The sequence below is a fragment of the Phymastichus coffea genome, unplaced genomic scaffold (genome assembly GCF_024137745.1).
Source record: "Phymastichus coffea isolate CEN01 unplaced genomic scaffold, Cenicafe_Pcof_1.1 PCOF00069, whole genome shotgun sequence".
Taxonomy (NCBI): domain Eukaryota; kingdom Metazoa; phylum Arthropoda; class Insecta; order Hymenoptera; family Eulophidae; genus Phymastichus; species Phymastichus coffea.
The window spans coordinates 1,076,593-1,098,400 of record NW_026706880.1 but is presented as its reverse complement, the minus strand read 5'-3'; the positions used below and the strand labels follow the sequence as shown (position 1 = coordinate 1,098,400).

The 21,808-nt window shown below is 38.6% G+C and overlaps 1 protein-coding gene across 3 annotated transcripts in view; it reads left to right on the top strand.

The window, feature by feature from the left end:
* The window catches only part of LOC131667680 (protein madd-4), a 105,817-nt gene that overhangs the window by 17,438 nt on the left and 66,571 nt on the right, over positions 1 to 21,808 (top strand). For all 3 annotated transcript variants that reach the window (XM_058941276.1, XM_058941274.1, XM_058941275.1), the window contains exon 2: positions 21,454 to 21,536. In XM_058941276.1, coding sequence (XP_058797259.1) covers positions 21,516 to 21,536 — 21 coding nt within the window. In that variant the 5' untranslated portion in view covers positions 21,454 to 21,515. The remainder of the gene's footprint in view (positions 1 to 21,453; positions 21,537 to 21,808) is intronic.

Sequence of the window (21,808 nt, the reverse complement as noted above, 5' to 3'; positions counted from 1 at the left end):
TTAATACCATAAATAATACACCCTTTGAACTTCGGTATGAAGCTAAAAAAATGGTATCACGTAATAAATCTACTTAATTACGGGGCCAACGAATTGCCAATAGCCTATTGTAGCTGCTAAGCTTACTCGGCAAAAAAAGAGAAGCCCTGCTACGTAGCAATTAGCGATACACGTCATTAAGGGGCTAGTATACGAGTAACCTGATGAATTACCGGTGACGAAGGTGGTGGTATACTCGATGTGGCGTTCACTCAGGCACGGCGGCGGCCCCTCTTTCGGTTAAGTAATGCCTTAATTCGGGAAAGTGCCTTTCCCTTGTGCATCGAAGAGAGGATGTTCGCTGGCGATGTTGACGAAGCACTTTGTACCGCGTGTACAGCTTTCACTGCTCGCTTGACTGCCATTGTGCTTGCAACCCCCACCCTCGTTCTAACTCTGTGCATGTATATCGGATGCTAGTGCGCTGACTACATGCATCAAGTTGACCTTCCTCTTTCTTCGTTCCTTCGATTTCTCCACGTTATACGTATTTGTGTGTTTGTTGGCTTTACTGCGGCTGCATTGTGCTTTTCACGTATGCTTCTCGCTATGAACTGTGGAGCTTTGTAATTCGTTATTGTGGCTAGTACGCTCTGTGACGAGTTGAAATTAGATGACGTTTGATTTTATTCAGCTACACTTGTCCTTCCGTAGATCTAGAGAATAAGGAAGTTATATAATAAGTACTTTCCATTAGCACTTCAAATAAAATAGTCATATTGAGTAGGCCACTAACGATATCACTTGTTGAAATTCTTAACTTCTCTGTAACTCTTCTGAAATGTTTAAATAATCAATACTAAAAAATATTTGACGTGATAATGATGTTTTTACACGCGAGTCAGTACTTTTCAAACTAAGGACAACACGCTAAAGAGTCATATCTACAGACCCTTAAATAAATCAGTTAACAAGCACATTGACTTTGCCTCTGTGAGGCACATTACCAACACCGTTCGATACATGTTGAATTTTCCAGTTGAGCTCTTCAGCGCCGAAAATGAATTCCTCGCCAAGCCACTTGGTGCAGCCATAAAGTAAGCGAGATGGATGTAATCGTATCGTAGAAATAAATCCGCGCTCACCCTTGAACGACAATCGTTTTTCTCTCTTCGTCATCGAGGAATTTCTCTCTCTCTCTCTCTCTCTCTCTCTCTCTCTCTCTCGCTCTCGTTCATTGATAATATGATTTGGATTTATCGCGTCATGCTTGAACCTTGATTTGCATCAATTTAGAATTTCCATAATATTTTCCACTATGGAAATTCGATTAAGATTCAATCTCTGTTTACGAATCGACGTACCAATCTACTTATCCAAGTCAAATGCGAATATTGAAATGTAGTTCAACACACTTTTTATATTTGACGTCGATAGCAATTTGTCATTCTGCTATCGAATAGTCTATTCACAAAAATTCTCTATCGATTTTAGAAACCGAATTTAAAACACTAAAAAATCAAATATCAAAAGCAAATCATTACTTGTCACGTTCTTAAAAATACAAGTTTAGGTTATAATAGCCATGTTAATCCTAATGATAGAAACGTATATGCTCGTCCGAAACTGACTCGAAAAGAACAAAATATATCCAGGTAAAGTATAGTTGTTGCCGAAAATTACGGAGCTTGCGAATAGCTACCTGCACATTATAGAAACTTGAAACTTGCAGTATTCCTGATCAAAAACCACAGTAGCGGCGCCCTGTTATTTTGGTCAAGCACCTAGAGTTATTTTGGTCGATCGTACGCGAGTTGCGCGCATCTATATTATATACGCAGATGTACTCTCTCTACGGGCGTGGGCGCCGCGTATCAGCTAGCAGGAAACGGACTCATACTTCAGCTGAATGTGAGTGCTGGTAAACGATAGCTATGTGGGGGCCGTTTTGTGAATACACACTTGAGATTCGAGTGCAGGCACGTATTTTGTGGCTTTGGTGTACTACACTTCGAACTCGTGCTTGCAAACTCTTTATACTTTTCGAGAGTTTCTCTTTTTTTTTCTTTATTTTTCATTGGAGAACTACTCATTATGACTTTTTTGTAGGTAAAAGTAAAGCAAGCAAGCTAGTTCTTTTTTTAGTATTAAATTTTGAACGATGGAACGATATGGTGTACATTGGTAAATTGTAAGCAATACGTCCAATTATTTTATACATTTTTATGACAATTTTTTTGTCGAAATATTTGGAATAGCAAGATGACCTTATTCAAGAACAAAATCGTCAATTCGCTTTCGTTAGGTCAGTTAATCTTTATACCTTTCTCAAGTATTACCGTACATGCATTAGAGAAGAACAAGAAAACATTTATTGAAGCTGGCTATAGCACTTGAAATACAAATGATCATTTGACCGCTCATTAAACATTCTTATCCTGATTATGGTTCTTGAAAAGATCAAATAATGAACAAAAAACAATTTGATGAAAAATATTTCTGTATTGTTATTGCAAAAGTTGATGCAGTTGGTAACAATTAAAATGTCAAAATCTGTAAATGTTGGCCATTATCGATGTATTAAGATAAAAGCTGCGAGTTGTCGTGCATAACAAGCCGTCAATTTTTCAATTTTAGAAACACCGGTTCTGCAATCAATATTTTGCTATGCAATTAAAAATGATGAAAAAGAGAGTCTCTCTCTTGAGGATACTAACAATGACTGACTGGCATGCTTTTCTATCTCAAGTCTGTACAAGTTTACCGACTGCAAAGAGAATTAAATAGAAGCGGAACGCCCGAAGACAAAGCATTCCCAGAGGAAAGAACAGAGTTTACCTTCGATTATATAATTTTCGAGAGTCCTTTCGAATTGTAATAAAATGCCGATAGAGCATTATCTTTTATTATATAGCTGTGGCGAAACGAAAAATAATGAGCTTTCAACAATCCAAAACTGTTAGTTAACAAAATGGCGACTCATCAAAAGTATCATTGAACCAAAATCAATAGAAATCATTATACAAACATCCATTCATTTACGAATGATCAACTAGAAACAAAGCATTAACAAAAGTCGCGCGACCGCGCACACATCCTACTGTGCATACATACAATAATCGAAGCTCGGATGAAGAATAATCTATTGAAAGCTTTGGGCTTCGATGCGTGTGTGCGTGTCTTTCAATCACAGCGTGCTCTTCGTTTATATGGGGGGGGAGGATAACGTGCGACATTGTGTCTTTCTCCGGTTGCTATATGTGCGTCAGGTGTGCAAACGTTGAAGCATGCCCGTCACGAACGTGAACACGACGAGAACGACCTTCCCCTATGTAAAATGCAGCTTGGTCCAGTTCTCCCTCCCTCTCTCTCTCTCGGCGCTGGTGGCGGCCCGTTGCTGTTTGCCTTCTGATTGAGGCATTGTACCTCGGGCAAATTGACATCCGAACTGTGCAGGCTGAAGCCCGCTCGCGTACAGCTTTTGTCTGTGCTTCTTCCCCCCTCCCCCCTCTGACTGCACTCGCTAATTTATATCTATCTGGGGCTAGGCCGCTTTTTGTTTCTGGCTGCAGTTAGTTTCTCTCTCTCTCTCTCTCTCTTTCTCTTTCCGAAACATCAACGGCTTCTCTGTTGGCACACTGCGCTTTCGGCTTATGAATGACTATTGGACTGCAGTTCATGGAGAGAAAGCTTACCACTGTCAGAAGAGACAGAAGGACTGCTGCCTGCTGTATTACTTTGGTCTCCTGCGTTTCTAAACGTACAAACATTGCCGGCAAATGGGTTTGGCATTCGTCAGCAACTTTTCATCAGCTTGCGCCTTACACATACAAAAGAATGTTTCGCTGATAAAGTGACAAGTTATAAATGGCGGGTATAGATACTTCACCTAAAATGTAATTTATTGAGATATTTATTTCTTACTCAATTCGAGCTTGGTGTACTGTCTAAACAAAGATGCTTCTGCGTGAAAAGTCAAGTATGTCGAACATAAATAGGTGTCTGTAATATAGATAAATGAGTGGTGTATGACCAGAAAAAAAGCGTGGACAGTCGATAAGAAAAGATTGAGGCGGATACTGCAGCAAGATGGTATAACCACGAAAGAAAATACGAATAAAACGAAAAAGAAGACTTGAGAAATCCAACGGAAATAGGAACGAAGGTTAGAAATCTCATGAGCGTAGAAAACGAGAATATCGGCCGCCAGTGTAGCAAGATCGCCAGAGTAAAAATCGGCTGCGTCACATCCGGCAAGCAGAGCAATCGAAACGGAAACGCGAGCGCGTCCCAAGGAGGCCAGGGGTCATCAGTAATTCTCGGCAAGTTTTCCGCAGTGCACGGAGCCAAGACTCTTTCTCTGCACTCGCTCTGAATCATTTTCGGCTGGCGCCCTAGTGCTCCCTATTAATAAGACTTTTTTTCGAAAAAAGAGAAAAGAACCCGGACCGAATGTCTCGTTACTCGTCGTTCTCCAACTTTTTTTGTTTTACACTTTTTGAATTATGATTATAAGCCGCAGTGATGACTTATCATTGTGAATTTCCATGATTTGTATTGAATGTCTGACTGAATGCAGGCTTCATCTACTTAAAACGCAAAGTTTAGTCTACAAGTATTAGCACGTGTAAATGTGCCAATCTACGAAATTTAAACAAATATAAAGTGCCTGATACTCAACAAGCTCAACAATTGCTTTGTTTTATATATAATCGCGCTTGTGTTAATTTCACTCGTTCCCAAAAAGTTTCAAGATTGTAAAGTTAAAGCGCGCAAGAGAACGTTTCGCGGCAGCAGCAGCAAGTGGGCCAACTTGAAATTGCAAGTTAATATTTTCACACGAGAGGCTTGCCACGCTGAAAAGAGGGCTGGTTTGCTGGAAAACTTAGCTCGTTACGGCTAAAATAAATAAACACTTAATTTTGGATTTCTCCCGTGCACACCCAAATCTCATCGTCGATGGAGGCCTAAAAAATTCACGCGTTCGCTGCCTCGAGTACCGCGTCACACTGTAAAACTAGTTTCAAATCCTTACGGCCAAAAAGGAACTTTGTAAAGTTGAAGCACCAGTTTCAGACATACGACCAGACGTCAATAGGACTATACTTGTGTATCTATGTATTTTTCCCAAAAGGTAATTCCTTGGTCCTCCCACGAGAGATGCAGGCCGCTTTGCTATTATTATAACGGGATGTTTCCTCGCAGGCGCGGAATACAAAGTGGCCGGCTACCAAGAGAGCGACGACTAGATCCCCGAGAGACTAAACGCGCGGAACTGCAAAGCTGCATGACGCATTAATCTGCGCTCTTTCTTTTATTCTACACTGTGCTTTTTTGCTTATATCGATTGAACGATTATTCATTCGAGTGAATATTTTTTAATTAAAAACTCTTCAATAACAAAACAGATTGGTCACATAAGTTAAAGAAAATTCAATAACAAATGTTTAATTTACAATTACTTTTGAGTTATATAAATAATACTCTGATATCATTCAACAATTCCAACTATATCTAAGTTATATCGTGAAGTACGACATAATTAACCAGTAGAAAAGCAGATAAATATAATGTGGTTCATACAAATAGGTAAGTTTGAGTTGAGTGAAGGTCACTAAATGCAATAAAAACAAGAAATCTAAATACACAATGGAAGAAATACTCGCGCCTCGAAATCATTACGTACAAAGCGCCTATGCTCGCAGTTACGAGGAGAACAGAGATTGATGACGTTCCCGTGCTTTAACGGCTCACGACGATAAAGGAAAGTGTGCACCCCGGCCACTCGTTGCTCGCCGCCGTGCCACAGAGAGATTTTTAATGGGGCGCACATCACACGCGTGCCCTCCCCTCTCCCCTCACTTCTCATACCTGTGCTCTACGGAGACGGGAAGGTAAAGAGAGTCGGAGAAAAAAATGGCTTTCCAAGATTTACGACTCCATATCTCATTGTGGATAGCGCGCTTTTTGATCTGAACATTCGTTTCTTGTATATGTACGATGCTATTCTCCGATAATCACGTGTCAATTGTTTCGTGATTTCACGTTTTTTTTTCTTTGAGTGATTGATGAAAATAATCATTTATATTTATGTCGACACATCGACCTTTCACGAGAGTGGTTCTTGTTAATTATTTTTATATTTCTTAATGCCTCTTCAAACAGTAAGTTCATTCGAACTCCACAGAGGTACATATTAAGCCAACCCAATCATAAGTTAAAAATCAAATTATTTAGCGTCTGACAAAAAATGTATAGTCCATCTCAATGAGTAAAATTGGAACAATTAAGTGTAAATAATGAGTTTTTGATTATAATGGGATTTTCACGACCATAGATGTACTAATAAATATCACCAATTACTGTCGTTATTTACAATATCGAATTTTTATCATCGATTAGAACACATTGACGTATGCCATTGACCAATGTAAATTATCTCAATCTTTCCAATATTTTCCACCGAAAATTATTTATTATTGCTTTCTCGTAGAGGAAGTTTTGTTTGATCAAAAATCACTTTTGAAGTTTGTTTAAGGTTATCACAGGTCTAAAAATACAATTTTTAGAAAATGTGTGCGTGTATGTGTAGGTGTGTGTATATGTGTGTGTGCATGTGCGCGCGTATGTGATATGTATATATATCGTTGTCAATAACTTTACGAAACGTCGGTGATTACAATAAACTGTAATTTATTCAGCTGACAGATTTTATAAAATGTCACAAGCTATAAAACATTATCAAAAATATTTACACAAAAGTGACAACTTATGTCGTTGATGAGAACGGTTATGGAATGATATAATTATTCAATATTATATAATTGTTATTTGCAAAAATCAAATTTTTTTTATGAAATAATAATCTTTTTACTATCTTCTGACAATATTGAAAATGATGACGAACGATAAATTTAAATAATCAACTCTTTTTTCTCGCAGTAAATATGTTAATCACGAGTAGTGAGTTTTCGCAAAAAGTTATACATGCGTCATGAAATATTAAACGACGATTAGCAAAGTTAGCAAAGTTTGCTTTGAAGTAACTCTACATTAAAAGTCAGTCAACCGCGCAGAAGAAAATATATTCAAGACGCGACTATTCTGTATAGTAGTTCTGAGTGTGCAAACCGAGGTACCTCAATGACATCCGAGAGATCGAAGCATGGGGGATAACGAACTAATACGGGTTATCGTGCAATTTGCATGATAACGTTACCCACTGTGGTTATTACCGCTGCACCGGGACTCTTCCCTCGATGATTCGGTTGCATACAGATTTCGAATTACGTGGAGAGTCAACGTGACGAAAACCCTTCGCCGAGACGTCTTACGATATATATACACGACGGAGAGAGCAGTCGTCATGATCGTCGCAGGAGGCCTTGTTATTCCACTAGATTAGCCGTAGACGTGCAGCTCCTGCTGCTTGTACGCTTCTCCAGTAGTAAGAGAGATATGCTTCACCTTAAAAGACGTTACTACACTTGAAAACAAACATTGAAGTGCGATTCAGCCGATTAAAGTAATTTATATGTTTTCAGTCGCACAGGAAACCAAAAATATACTCCGTGAAATAAGGGAAAAATTTACCGGACGTATGAATTTTAATTGCTTAATAATTTGAGAATGATTCGTTCGACAGAAAAAAATGTCAATAGTACGTACACACCCACTCGAGAACGAAAATTTTTATTTAATAACAAAAGTCAATATGCACGATTTATTTTGTGATTCGGATTTTTCGCGCGCGTAGACAGGTAATCGACAATCTGCAATCTGTCGAGAGAGGGAGAAAGAGTGTGACAACAACGAAAATTCGACCAACTGGAATAAATTCACCAGAGAGAGAGAGAGAGAGAGAGAGAGAGAGAGAGAGAGAGAGAGAGAGAGAGAGAGAGAGAGAGAGAGAGAGAGAGAGAGAGGGAGAGAGAGAGAGAGAATGACGTGTCGAAACAGACGGAAAATAAACGTATGCGACGAGAAAATGGATGCAGTGCACACGCAGAACGAACTCTCGAAAGAAAGAAGTGAAAAAATATTAAATTAAAAAAAAGAAAGAAAGAGCGTTCGAGAAAGGTCTATTCATCAAGAGGCCTGTGGAAAGTATATTAAAACAGCAGGTAGCTATATGCATAGAGTAGTATGGATATGTACACGTAAGCTCTACTCTCACACGGGCGCGCAGGGAAATCTCAAAGTTTAAGCCCCGCCGCTACTGCCGCGCAAAATAATGGGCCGCTTTATTAACGACGTTTAATTAGCGTCGGTGTGCAGGGCTGCGACTGAGACCTTCGCTTTTACTCTCCTTCCATCTCTCCCTCGCTCTCATTTGTTCCCACGGCTTTTTATGCGAGCTTTCTCTCTCGTCGTCTAATTCTCGTGCAATTCTCGTGTGCGTGCGCACGCGCGTTGCTCACGGGCAATCGACAATGGCTCGGCACGTACGTAAGACTCTTTTATTGTTAGTATACACCTGCCTTTTTCGTCGTTTCGCTCTAGTTCACGCACAGAGGACCGCGGGTATTATGTTCTGTAGGCGACTCTTGAGCTTCGGTCCCTTCATCACTATAACGTTCATCCGAGATCTATGCATCATGATAGCTAAATAATACTTCAAAATTATTTGGTAATCAATCTACAATTGTTTTCAATAAAATTCAACAGATAAGACAATTTGTAATAACGCTGTACTTAAAATTTACTTCATTATTTATTGTCTAATTAGGAAAATAAATTGATTCAACGTTAATTAACCGAATGAACTAAAAATGATTTATTATTGTATCTAAAAATTGAATAATAAATCTTAAGCTAGTTTATTTTTGGCTGGAATGAGCGAGCGAGATTTAATGGATAAATAAATTTTCAAGGTGAAAATAGAGCAATCGCAGACATACGTTGAAGTCAGCGACTATACAGCTACATAATCAAGTTAAACAATAAGAAGCACACAACAGTTGGGCATATAACGCGACAGATATATCAATGAAAGTCATTGGGTTTGTGTATTTCCTTTGAGATGCACAAGAGCGAGCAATGTGTGCGGGCAGTAGAAAATGTATATACGAAAGGACGCCGAGTAGAGAGGTAAGCCACGACAGCCACGACTGGAGCCGCGCGCACACCTCAAACGGCAGAGTCACACACACGCGCACATAGATTATATATATATATATATATATATATACATACTCATAGATGACGAGCAGTGCTTTGAAGAACCTTTAACGAGCTCCGAGTCTGCGATAGGAGAGCGCGCGAGCGAGCACTCGACTTCGCCTCATATTAATAATAATGTCGTATATGCTGTTACTACTGTGTTTACTCGCTCGTATGCACTTTGAGACTGCGTTATTCAATGTTTTCCGACATATTTCTCTTCCTCCTACCTGTAATGAAAATATATTTCTTTTTTCTTTTTCTTTTTCCAAGCGACGTCAAAGCCTCGACATTTTCATAAAATTCAAGAACCTACATGTTCTCAAAATGCAAATTTTCTCGGCGATCGCTTTAGCTCACTTATCTCAAATGAGATCTCTTTTTTATAGGGCTAGAGTTTGACCAAATAAGCAGAAAGAGAACTGAATGAGAGCTTTCATCCGCTCGTTTCCGTACGGCTGATCTTTAATTAAAATTTCGCTTAGGCCTGTAGCGTTTCCTGGTGACTTTATAAAAATTTCTGTCTGATGAACAGCAAAGTGAGCCAGTAGATTTAAGGATAAGCCCGCTAGAATAATGTGAACAGCCTATCTAGCCAATCGCAAAACTAGAAGACGAAGACAGCAAGGGAACAATGAGGTCCAAGAAAAAAGTAAGCGAGTACGTCGACAAGAATCCCCCTTCGTGCGTGGCAGGAAATCACATATACGCTGCGGCGTAGGCGAATAAAAAGTAAGGAGGCTGCTTGCGCCGCGAAGGAAACGAAGTGGAAAAGGAGGCTTGCGAGCGAGTAGCGCATGCTACAGGCCAGAACGGCAGAGGTCGCACGAACCACACGACATCGGCATTTGCATCGCGGCCGCCGCCGTCGCCGCCGCAGCAGCAGTAATACAAACAGCCTACACGAGCACACCTCTAGAATAAAACGAAATCTCGCCAAGTAGTAACGCTCATGCTTTGACCCGACAAGTACGTTTGGCCTACATACGCATTCATGCATTCATGCGTCGTTTCCTGCTCTACTCTCAATTGTACTTCGTAGAATGATAAAGAATATTGGATATCTCGTTCGACTTCCGATTGATTTTATTGGCCTACGTGATAAAAGTGATATGGCAATTGGATAATTCGTGTTTTACATTAATTGATCGATAACCTTTCATGGTATTCATTCAAAAATCACGCCGATATTTTCGACATGAAGCTGTCATAAAAGTCTCGTTGAAAGCTGGCATTACAAAAAGTAATCGAGCAAGAAATATTTTTCCGACATGAAACGGCTTCACTGCCTTACACTTGGTCGCTCATATCCAAAAAGAAAATCAATGCTCTCTTTGCCTGGCATAATTTCTCGCTCTTTCTCCTGTCTGGCTCGCTCCATTTCCGGCCTCCTTATACGAAAATCTTCAGGGGCGTTTATCCTTTCGAAGGCGGCCCTCTGGCGCCGCTGCGGCGTTTCGCCTTCTACTCGTAAACTTGGCGAGATTTTCCTTCAGCGTGACGATGAATTTGACTACGCTCATCCAACTATAGCGCACTGGTCATGTATACTTCCAAGATCGTAACTTCAATACGAAAAGACTTTTTCAATTTTGCAAGCTTTACGTTGCGAACAGAGATGACTCCTCCTTCATGAAGCGGACTTTCTTTCAAAGCTTTGCACGTTCGAGCAAAAATAGTAATGTGGCTTCTCGCAGAAAGCTTTGGCGATCAATGCTCGACGAAAGATAAATTAATTGCTTTGTAAGGCATCATCAATGACGATACAGCTAAGTAAAAATAATATAAAATGTTACTTTAAGCGTTGACAGCTAAAAATCTCGAGCACACGATCATTACTATTTCCAATTTCCTTGCCAAAAGTTGTCTAGTATTGTCGCGCACATGGCAAAGTAGAGGAATGCCTGCTATAACTTGTATTTCGGCTATTATACGAGTCTCTGTTTAGAAAATCGTGTTAAAAAAGGATATTTCCCTTTCAAATAAAAAAAAAGATACATTTATAATTTATAATTTGCAATATGTGTAGCACGTGCGTAGTTCTAATAAATCCTTCTCATCAAAAATGAATGGCTTGTTGTTTAACAGAATTAAGGAAAAAAACATTTTAAATAAGACCTTTAAGTAGAACACTTAGAGTAGAAAGTGAAATAAATGGTCAGCTCATGGAGTCTTTGTATTGTGCGGCTCTGCTAACAGAGGACGTCATAAACGATTCCATGCAAAGCACGTGGCCAACGAAAGAGCCAACCAAGTAGAAAACTGCCGGAAGATAATTGCCGGGCAAGTCAAGCATAGTGTCGCGCGGCAGCACCTCCAAGTGGACGTTAGCGAATGTCTCGACAGACTGAGAGGAGACAGGAAGAAGAAGAAAAAGGAACGTGAGAGAAAAGACGGAGAAACAGGCAAAGGAGAAAGAAAATTCCGTAGACTTCTTATTTGCTTCCAAGCTTCTATCTTTCCTTTTTCACCACTTGCACGGGCTTTCTTTCACTCGTCTTTCAGAATCACGCTAATTTTACGAAGTAATGGACGGCTTCACTTAAATTCTCGTAGTCCGTGCTGAGCTTACGGACTAATCTTTTCGTGTAAAACAGCGAGAAGTGCTATTTCGTCTCTCTATATTTTCTCTTCTTCAATTACAAGGGAGTGCACATTTCCTTAATTTCTCTGTGAATTAATAGGCTTTTGATATCTAAGTGAAATTTTTAATGATTTCCATCAACTAACAATTAATTACGAGAGATTTTTGAAGTTTCTATCGACTAGTTTAATTGTAATATATTTTTATGTTATTTTTATTAATAATCGCGCTGTCTGGAGTAGGATTTATCTAAATTTTGTCTAGTTGAATGAAATTGATAATACAATAAGCTCATGTATCTTTTACATTATGAAGAAGAAACTGTCAATATATTTAGAACGACGTAGTTGCCAATTATAATTCTATAGTACAAAAATCCTCATCAACTAACACTATACATAACACGGTGTACATTAGCTATTTCGGTAATTATTAAAATTGTCCGTTAATTCGGGATCAGTTTAATTAGTGGAATAATATATTGTTATCTTAATATAGAATAATACCAACAATACGTAATACGGCGTAAAATAATTGCAAGCTTTTTCTCATCAAGAAAAGCTCTTGAGCAGCTGACAGAACGAAGTTCACAGCTTTGACAAACAACCTTGTGGCTTAAGTGCAGCTAGCGAGGCAGACGAAATCGAGCAAACATACGCGCATGCGCATGGCCTTGTCAGGGAGTACGCGTGGTTTACGTCATTTTACAATGTCCTTTAAATTCGCTTGCCTCTCTCGCTCTCTCTTTTTCTCTCTCTCTCTCGCATGCGCGCGCGAGTTGGCTGCCCGCATCGACGGCGAAACGATCGCCAAACACATAGAAAGAGAGAGAAAGCTCCAACTTTTCCCCTACGACTCGGCTAAACTTCTCAACGAGCGGCAAGCAACTCTTACTTCTACATAGCCTGAGACATTCCAGCTCCGCGCAGACAATCAACTTCCTTCCTTCTTCGCCAGCAGTTGGAAGCTATGCTTACCCCATAAATTTTCTCTTCCTCTAGAGTTTGCACTTGTTTCCAAATAATGATTATACGTTTTAATTAATCAAAGCACTAATCAGCTGGATATTCTATTATTCATCAATCAATGACAATCATTCAAAGTCTCGTTAGTGCCGAAGGAAAAAAAGAAGCGCCAATGATTAATCATACCTGATTCTCGTACAAGCTTGAAAAAATTCTCTCACCCTCGAAACAACCTAATTCCCTTGAAATTTAGCATAGACTGGTTTCTGCCGCAACTACCGAGGAAGAAGGGGCAGGTTACAAGGCTTACACGCTCGTCTTATCTCATGGTGGTTTCATGCGTCGCCGCCAATCTATTCCTCCATCTCAAAGTCTGTCTCTTCCAAGCTAAATGTCTTTCTGTCCTCTCGCTCTTTACGACTCGGCTTATTACATGCAAAGCTATACAGCCCTTCCGCCCGCAGCAAAGCAAGCTGCCGAACGATTATTTTTACTCTCTGCCTTGATACACGAGGAAGGCCTACGGTTTTTTATCTATTATGAGAAACCACGAGACTTGGACAAACAAATGGAAGTGCGCGTGCGCGCAAAGATAATCCGCAATCTTTGAGAAAGAACGAGAGAGAGAAAGGCGCTGCCAAAATAAATACGAGATTTCTTCTTTCGCCCTCGACTGTTGATGGGGCTGCTTTAACGACGCGCTGAGGAAAGCAGGCCAAGCGCGCCGCGGTGCGATTATGAGGCGTTTGCGAGCCACTGAACGCGCACTACTACAACTACTGCTCGCAAGTGTAATTTACGGGACGGAATGTGGTCAAGGTAATTTCGTACCGTCGGACGACCTGATGACGGGGATAAAGAGACTTGCTATTGCACGCACGTGCATGATATCCTCATATTTTTATCATTCTTTCTCTGCTTCATGCGTAAATGAGCCATTACGGATAATTGGATAGCACTTCGTACAATATCAACTTGGATTTATTGTCGAAGAAAATAGAGCTATTTTTGGAGATTACTTGTCAAGCTCGTCAAATATAACGAGATTGGACGTTATACCGCAGATGTAAATATTTATGTCCGACTAAATTTGCTATTCGACTACTCACCGGAATTATATCACTGTATTATTTATATGTCTAGATTGTATATATCTTGACAGCATCTTTGTTCTTAGTTAAATTGATTTTAAATTAATAATAACGATCAATTAGCAAAAGTATATTATTGTATCAGTAGAACCAAAGTAAATCGTACCAATTGAGTTCCATCAATTTCTATCTGGACTGTTATTTTTCAACTCCAGAGGGCAAATTACTTTATGAATATTTTAGGTACAAGGCAAAAATGCTAACATTTTATTCAAGCAGGCGATTGCTTTATCGTGTCACTGTTTTACTTTCTATATCCCGCATAACACGATCTCATTTGCAGCTTGGCGTTCGACGTCAACGATGGTTGTCGATATGTCAGGGATGACGCCGTTTAATTATAACTTGACCGAAGAACTAACGAGAGAAAGAAAGATCCCCTATCGTTCACGGACGGTTTCATGGTTTATTAAATGCCGAGGTATGTGTGTGTGTGTGTGTGTGTGTGTGTGTGCGCGCGCGTGTATATATATATATATATATATATATATATATATATATATATATATATATATAACCTAAATATCAAACGAGAGAGAAAGAGAGAGAGAAGCGTGCTTGTCAAATGGTTGACGGTTAGCTCTAGCCGAAAGAGATTTCTTGCATAACTCTCTTTTCAGATTTCTTTTTTTCACGAGTGCTTTATGCTGATGAAAATCTCGGCAAATGAAGCGTATACGTAATACTGTTAAAAAGTAATAACGAGCATACTTGTCTGAATAAAGAATGAATGACAAAGACGATGAGTTGTTAATAAGGTTTCTTTGCCAAGAAAAAAGGTCGACAATTTAAAAGTTAAAGTGGTGAAAGTCGATCTTCCTGACATTGATGAGAAAAATTATCAACTGCTATATAAGTAACTCGTCATTGCATTTATTGTATTTGCACAAAGAGAAATGGCAACGCTTTGCGAACGAATGCTAATCATTAGTTAGCTTCTTTGGAAGATATAAGGCGATTTGAAAATTATAAAATTTGAGAATGTCTGTCGATGCACAGAATAAGTAAGTTAGAGAGTTGATAGGATATGGTCATAAGAGACATTTAGTATACGCAAAGCTCCGCGAAGCGATGGAATGAAGTAGGTATATCTATAAGCTCGCGGCACGCGAACGCGCATCAAAGAGTTGAAAGCAATTAAATCGAGGAACAGCCACAGGCGCTGGTACGGTGGTGCGTCTCATATCATTTGCTTTCCCTTTCTGAAAAACGGAATTCAATCAGAGCGGAACGTAGTTTACTTTTCGCAGCGGCTCGCTAATCCACGAACATTGCCCAACCCAAATTTCTCCTCAGGGAACGCGCCTAGGCTACGTCCGTACGTCTGCGAGGGCAACAAGATGTATAATCTTAAGCAAAAAAAAGCTTCTTACAGTATCGCGATCTGATAAATAATGAGAATTGGCAGATGGAGTGAACGAGCAGTTTTGGAGATTGAATTTCACGTTGCTTGTTCTATTAGTATTGAGTTGAAAAACGTCAAGAAATCCGGAACAAAGCAGGCTAAACTGATAAACAATGTCATCAACATCTACGTACTCTCGTCTACGTCCGAGCAATAAAAAGGCTTCATCGATTTGAAAAGAATGAAATTAGGCACAGACGGGCGGTTCGCGGCAGCTGCATAGCAATCGATGCGCGCACGTGACGCGTCAAGACGCGGTCTCCAAATCGACGACTTCTCTCTCACTTTGGCTCGAATAAAATATATACATCTCTCTCTCTCTCTCTCTCTCTCTCTCTCTCTCTCTCTCTGCGGCTTGTGCCAAATGGCGTTTAGTATTCCACGCGCTCTCGAGTAACTGCAACCACTGTCGTAGTCTGGCGGAAGTGGCAAGTGCTGGCGTCGAGGGATGCTTCAAGTACCTTTTGGGTATTAGGCGGCTGCATGTGCACGTACACACATATGCGCTCATCTTTTCAAGTGCTGCCCACAAGCTCACCAGGTAGAAAGTTAGGCGGCCTTCGTAGAGTGTACAAAATGCGAGATACCAATGCTGCACAATCGTCATTTCCTGCCTTAATGAGTATAGCTTGTATTTCTGTCAATATCGGTTCGATTTTATGATACTTTATTCTTTATTGAAAGGCACAATGTTCGTGATGAAAAAGCTTTTCAATTGAAATGTAGATACTCTGCTTTTTGAGAGAACGCGAAAATCTGAAAGAGAATATTAAATACTATGGGATTTCGGCATTCGTCATTCAAATATAATAAATTGAAATATTCATCACTCATCCTTTCGTATATTTTTAAATATTGTTTCAATTAAAATTGAACTTTCCAAAATAAGTTCTGGAAATTCAAATTTGCAGCTTTTAATTAGCAGTACACACTATGCATGCATTCGTGTTAAATGTGAAAATGTAACCGAAAGCTCGAATATCACGCTGTACTTCTCTCATGTATGAACGTCTAGTCTGGTTAAGACTTCGAGGCATAGCTTATTTTCAATTAAATAAAAATATAAAAATAATTAACAGAAGCTTTTCTGCTTATTTATCTTTTTATAATAAAATTGTGCGCTAAACTATACCAGTTCAATTTCGCGCGATGTAAAGGTTTATGTATTTTAATTAGAATAAAGTAATGAAAAACTGAATTTGAAAAACTTTGAAATAACTCAATGTAATTAACATCAACTAGATGGCAATTGATAAAGACAGTTAAACAGTAGAGAAAGCACTATAATTAACTTTCGATTCGCATCGAGCTGTTTCCTCCTTACAGCAGCAGCAGACCACATCTGCCCGTAATAAAATCTCAAGTTTTAACCAAATTACGATGAAAGTTCATTCTCACGCCTATAAATACACGAATGCTGCCGACGGCAGTGTAGTGTGCAAGCTCAAACGGGGAAAGCGCTTTATACAAAAGCGACATTTCCGCAACAACACCCAAGAAACTCGCACACTACCAAGCGAGCCCCTTGTATAACTAGTTTGCTGAGTCGTAACATTATTATCGCGACCTCCAACTCTGCACTGTGTGTGTGTGTAAGTACAGCCCTGCGCCGCCATTATTTTCTCTTGCTTGGACGTTTTATATTTTTTGTCATGCGAGAATTTCTGACCTCGAGCTCTGAGCGGCAAGGGCGTTGTACTTTGTCAAGCTTCTTTCGCGCTCGTAAAATTGAGTATGCCAAGCATGTGGCCCACTTTTATGTCGCGATCCTCGTGTTCTGCTACCGTTGTTGCTGCCGCTGTTCACCGGTTTACTAACACTCGTTTATTCGTCGCGCTCGCGCGCCTTTTTAGCCGCAGTTGGCAAGAACAACCACCACGCTGCCTCGTGTTCATTACGTAACTCATTCGCGTATGCGCCGCTGCGTGCAATTACAAAGGAACGACGATAATTGAATTCCACCCTGAGTATAAGTAATTGATCGATTAGTCGGGGGTGTCGTGCGCACGACGCTGTTTTGCCGCCAACCCGGGATTTTCATTCATCGGCTGTCTTTTCCATAAGTTATCAAACATTTTGCTGCTGTTAGATGTGTCAACGATGGGGTGCTTGATTATTCTATTATTTTTTTGGGCAAATATGTCAGCACGATGTAATTACTAAAAGTTATTAACTTAGTATTTGGAAATTGTCGAGCGAAATAATCCATATCACGCATATCAACGCTTAAATGTCTACATTCGTTGCGCTTACTTGAGCATATTGAAATGTCATTTCAATTTTTCTTGAATTTAAAACATTTTTTTAAAAAGAAATTTCTTCTCAATGAGGACTTCTATTTTTAAGATTCTTCGTAACGAAAATATTGAAATACAACAAATGATCGATATCATCAAATAAAGCTACAATTACCAAGTTGCAAAAAGATTAATTATGCAGTTGATTAGATAAAAATAAAATTCATTGCCATTATACATGTAAATAATAATGTAGGGATAGCGTTATGAATTACCGTAATCGTTTGCATGCACAATCGCACATGGGAAATGCATGAATTTTAGCAACCGATAATATAAAAAATTGACGTATTCATTTCGCGAACTTATATGTAGGCCCTACATATAATATAGTATTTTGTAAACTAAAATCATTAATAAAATCATCAATTCATGTAACATTAAAAATAATAATTAGAGAGTGCGTTACCCTCAACGATACCGTAGAATTTTTTGAAAAAACACATGCAGTATCATTCCAGCCGATTATTCCTGAGAAACTCCGTACACTATGAATGTAGTTGGAATGTGGAAAATTTCGTCAGGCAACCAACCACGTGACAGTCGCGCGTCACTTCAATTGCTTCAGCAGCTCGTACACACGGCTACTGTGTGCATTCTGAAAATAGTAGTACAACGGCTGTCACGCCATTTCATTAAAACCGTAAAGCATTACTCTTTTTCCTCCCTCTCCCACTCAACTTCGCGCGTCAATGTACACCATAAAATCCTTTAAAGCGACAAGTCTATTTGTTTTCAAGCTTCGCCTCTCGGCTATGCATCCGACGGCTATAGTTTTCCCTTAGCGTTTCTGTAACGTAGTAAAACTCGTGGAATTACAATTGTACATTTTATTTTAATTTTCAGCGGGAAATAAAGGCATCAGAAAAGAGCCTACGCATTGCACACTTTGATCTGCCGTATATCGATGTGTGTATGTACTTTAATCGTGCTTGCTTATAACTTTCATTCGTCTTCATGAAGCTATTTTAAGCTACATTAATTTTGTTGAAAATTTTGCTGCACAAAAATAAATTGCAATTTACTTTTCGGTAATTAGGCTCTTTCAAAACTATAATCTGTTTGGTAGTATAAAAATATCGATTAAGATCTTAAATATTTAAACTAACAAAATAAACTTGGAATATCAATCATAATACTAATGTACATTTCTAATATTGTTTCTCATGAACTTTGCACGTCAAGATAACCTACTTAGTCAAACTTTTATATGTAATGCTGGAAGGAAAATGTTAGTGGAGAAAGTTTAACCATTCTCTTATTCCTCTTTCTCTTTCCTCTTATAAAAAAAGGAACCTAACAAAGTGAAGCCAGTTTATTCATGATCTGATTGGTTTAAAAATAGTTACGTGATCAGTTGTTATGTGACATTATATACACGTTGTAGAAAGAAAAGATTACTGCAAATTATTGTATGTAATTAAATGTTCGAAAAATGTATCAGTATAATTAGCATGAATTTAATATTAATCAATTAATTTAGTTATACCAATCTCAAAATAAAAGCGACTGATACTTCGATAGAGAAATTAATTGAACTTTGTTAAGCTTTATAACTAAATTGCGCATTAAGCTATGCCAATCTAATTGCACACGATGTAAAGTTTTATGTATATGAAATACAATAAAGTAATGTATTTGAAAGACATTATACTTTGAACACGACTTGGTGCAGTTCTCTTTTTTAAACTATTAGTTAACTCGAATAAAAAAAATAAACAATAAAAGAGATAAATCAATAGATTATCGCGATGAAATTGTACTGTGAATTTAGTATTTCGGTTTTATTCAGTTACGTAAAATTTTAACATTTATTTGGAAAATGCTCTAATTACAATCGTGAACGTCTACCGTATTATTATTATAGTTAGATCGTGAAGGATACAATTATAAAAAACTAAAATATTTTTAGAACTTATATTACATTTTTTATCGTATTTTTGAAACTTTTTGATAATTTTTAGACATAGATTTTCGGACGATAAAGAATGTTAACCTTCATTGATATTCTTAAATCATGAGTATATATAATAATATCGTTGGCTATATCTTATATAAGATCATGGGAATATTTAATACATATTGAATTTTCAATTTTGTTAATAAAAGTTTGGATTTATATTATAGCATTGAAATGAATGCAACAAAAAAAAAAAAAGAAAAAGATGAGCTTACGAAGCGCATTAAACATCATCAGTGTTTTTAATTACATTGATTTGGACAAAAGCAATTTATAAAAGAGCATTAAGATAGTATCGATGAAGAAAAAGGTTATTTCAAGTCAAATTACAAATAAGAGATGGAAACGATGATGAAGAAAGGTGCGCAAACTAAGCTGACTCATCGTGCTAAAGAATTGCGCGGATGAGCCGCAGCAGCGCCCACTGCTCGGAAAATTAGCAGTAAAAATAAAAGTAAAACAGATCTAGCGGGGAAACGCGATAGTCGCGGGCGAGATATAAGGATGAGAAAAAATCAAGGAGAAAAGACGCGTCGCATCAATGCCGCTAGACTTCTCGTCTCGGAGGAGGCAAGCTTTTATCATCGTCATAAAGGCTTTACAACAATCTCATTCCAAGTGTTCCGCTTTCTTTCTAGCAGCGCAAGCTCTGGCGAGAGAGAGAGAGAGAGCAGCAGCAACGTCATTTCGCGGCGCGCACTTATTACAAGCTCCGATTCGTTTTATATCTCACGCCAGCCGGGCAACCTGCCAATTAATTCGAGCGAACAATCCAGATAACGAGAGTCTCTTTGCACAAGCTTTATACTATATTGCGCAAGACTTGCGCACGCGAAATTGCGGATTTTTCAAATTCGTTATGTCCCTAGCGCGCTCTATCCTATACGTGTCGATGGGATTTCATTATCACGCGATTACGGATTTAACCATCGACCTTCTCAGATGATGTATGAGACTACAACGCTCGCCTACTCGAACCACTCGCTTAGCTATGGATCAAATATTGATTTTCGCTACGTTCAACTCATTTCATCTCTTATTTTTTCCCTGTACTTTTGTGCTTATCATTTGACTTTTTTATCAAGTTATCAAATACACGCTTATTTTACATTTAATTATAAAACTTTGCAAACAACATTTTAATAATCCCATCGCTCCTCCGCCTCAATTCAACTGTAGGATAACTCAAGTTAATATATTAGGCACCTTAGGCTGGAGAAATAGAATTTGTGAAGATTAGCTTGCGGTGCAATAATAGTGAGCTTATACAATAGGAGCGACAGGCGCCCTTAGTGTTTCGATACATCAAGTGCGTTAAATGAAAATTCGAGAGCACTAATTAGCCAACTTTGCAAATTAGTTAGAATATTGTTAGGATTGACGCTTTCAGGATAACGCTATTGTCTTTTATCTCATGCCAAATGCCAATTGTGATGCCATATCTGCGTGCAAAGTTTAACGTGATGAGTTTTGGAAACTCAAATCTCATTACATTCGAGCAAATATTTGCAGTTTCGTTTTGAACATAACGCGGGCATCGACTCGAGCACGTTTTGTTTCGCAAGTTTTCATTTGTTGCCAGATTACGCATGAACGCGCTCCGAAGTTGCGCAATAATTATTTAACAGGTTCTTCTGACCTCATACATTTAACTCGATATATAGTCCCCCCCCCCTCAAATATATTAAAAACTTGTTAGCCATGTTACCCGTATTTCTATATACGCTGGCGGAACACGCGTGCGAGCTTAAGAATGAGTGAAATTACCAGCAACTTGACGCGTTGATGTTGTTTCTTGATTATAGCTCTTCATACTTTTTTTTCTTTTTTGCGGTCAACACCAATTTTCGTGGTTTATTTCATGTCACGAGTCTAAAGTTAATGTTTGAGTGCGAAAATATGACATAAAAATGTGCAAATATTTGATGGTTCCATGTTTGCTTGTTTCAGAGATGAGTTGCTACTAAAATTCAACTGATTGGGAAAGGAACGAACCATTTCCATACATTAGGATGCGTCGTCTCCTACTTCTGGTAAGTAACTTTCTCTTTATTGAAGTTAATAACTATTTTTTAATTTTTTGAATCAATTGGCATTAAGAAAAATGTGAAATAACTCTAGATGTCAAATATTTAAGTTCAAACTTATCCGTTAGTAAAACTGATCACACTGACAAAAAAGCGGCTTTAGACCCTGCGTGATTATAGTACCGTATTTGAGCGAATAATATGGAGATTGTATTTTAATCCGTAGGAAACTTCATTAACGTGTACGGAATATAGAGCACATAGAGAGAAGAATAATG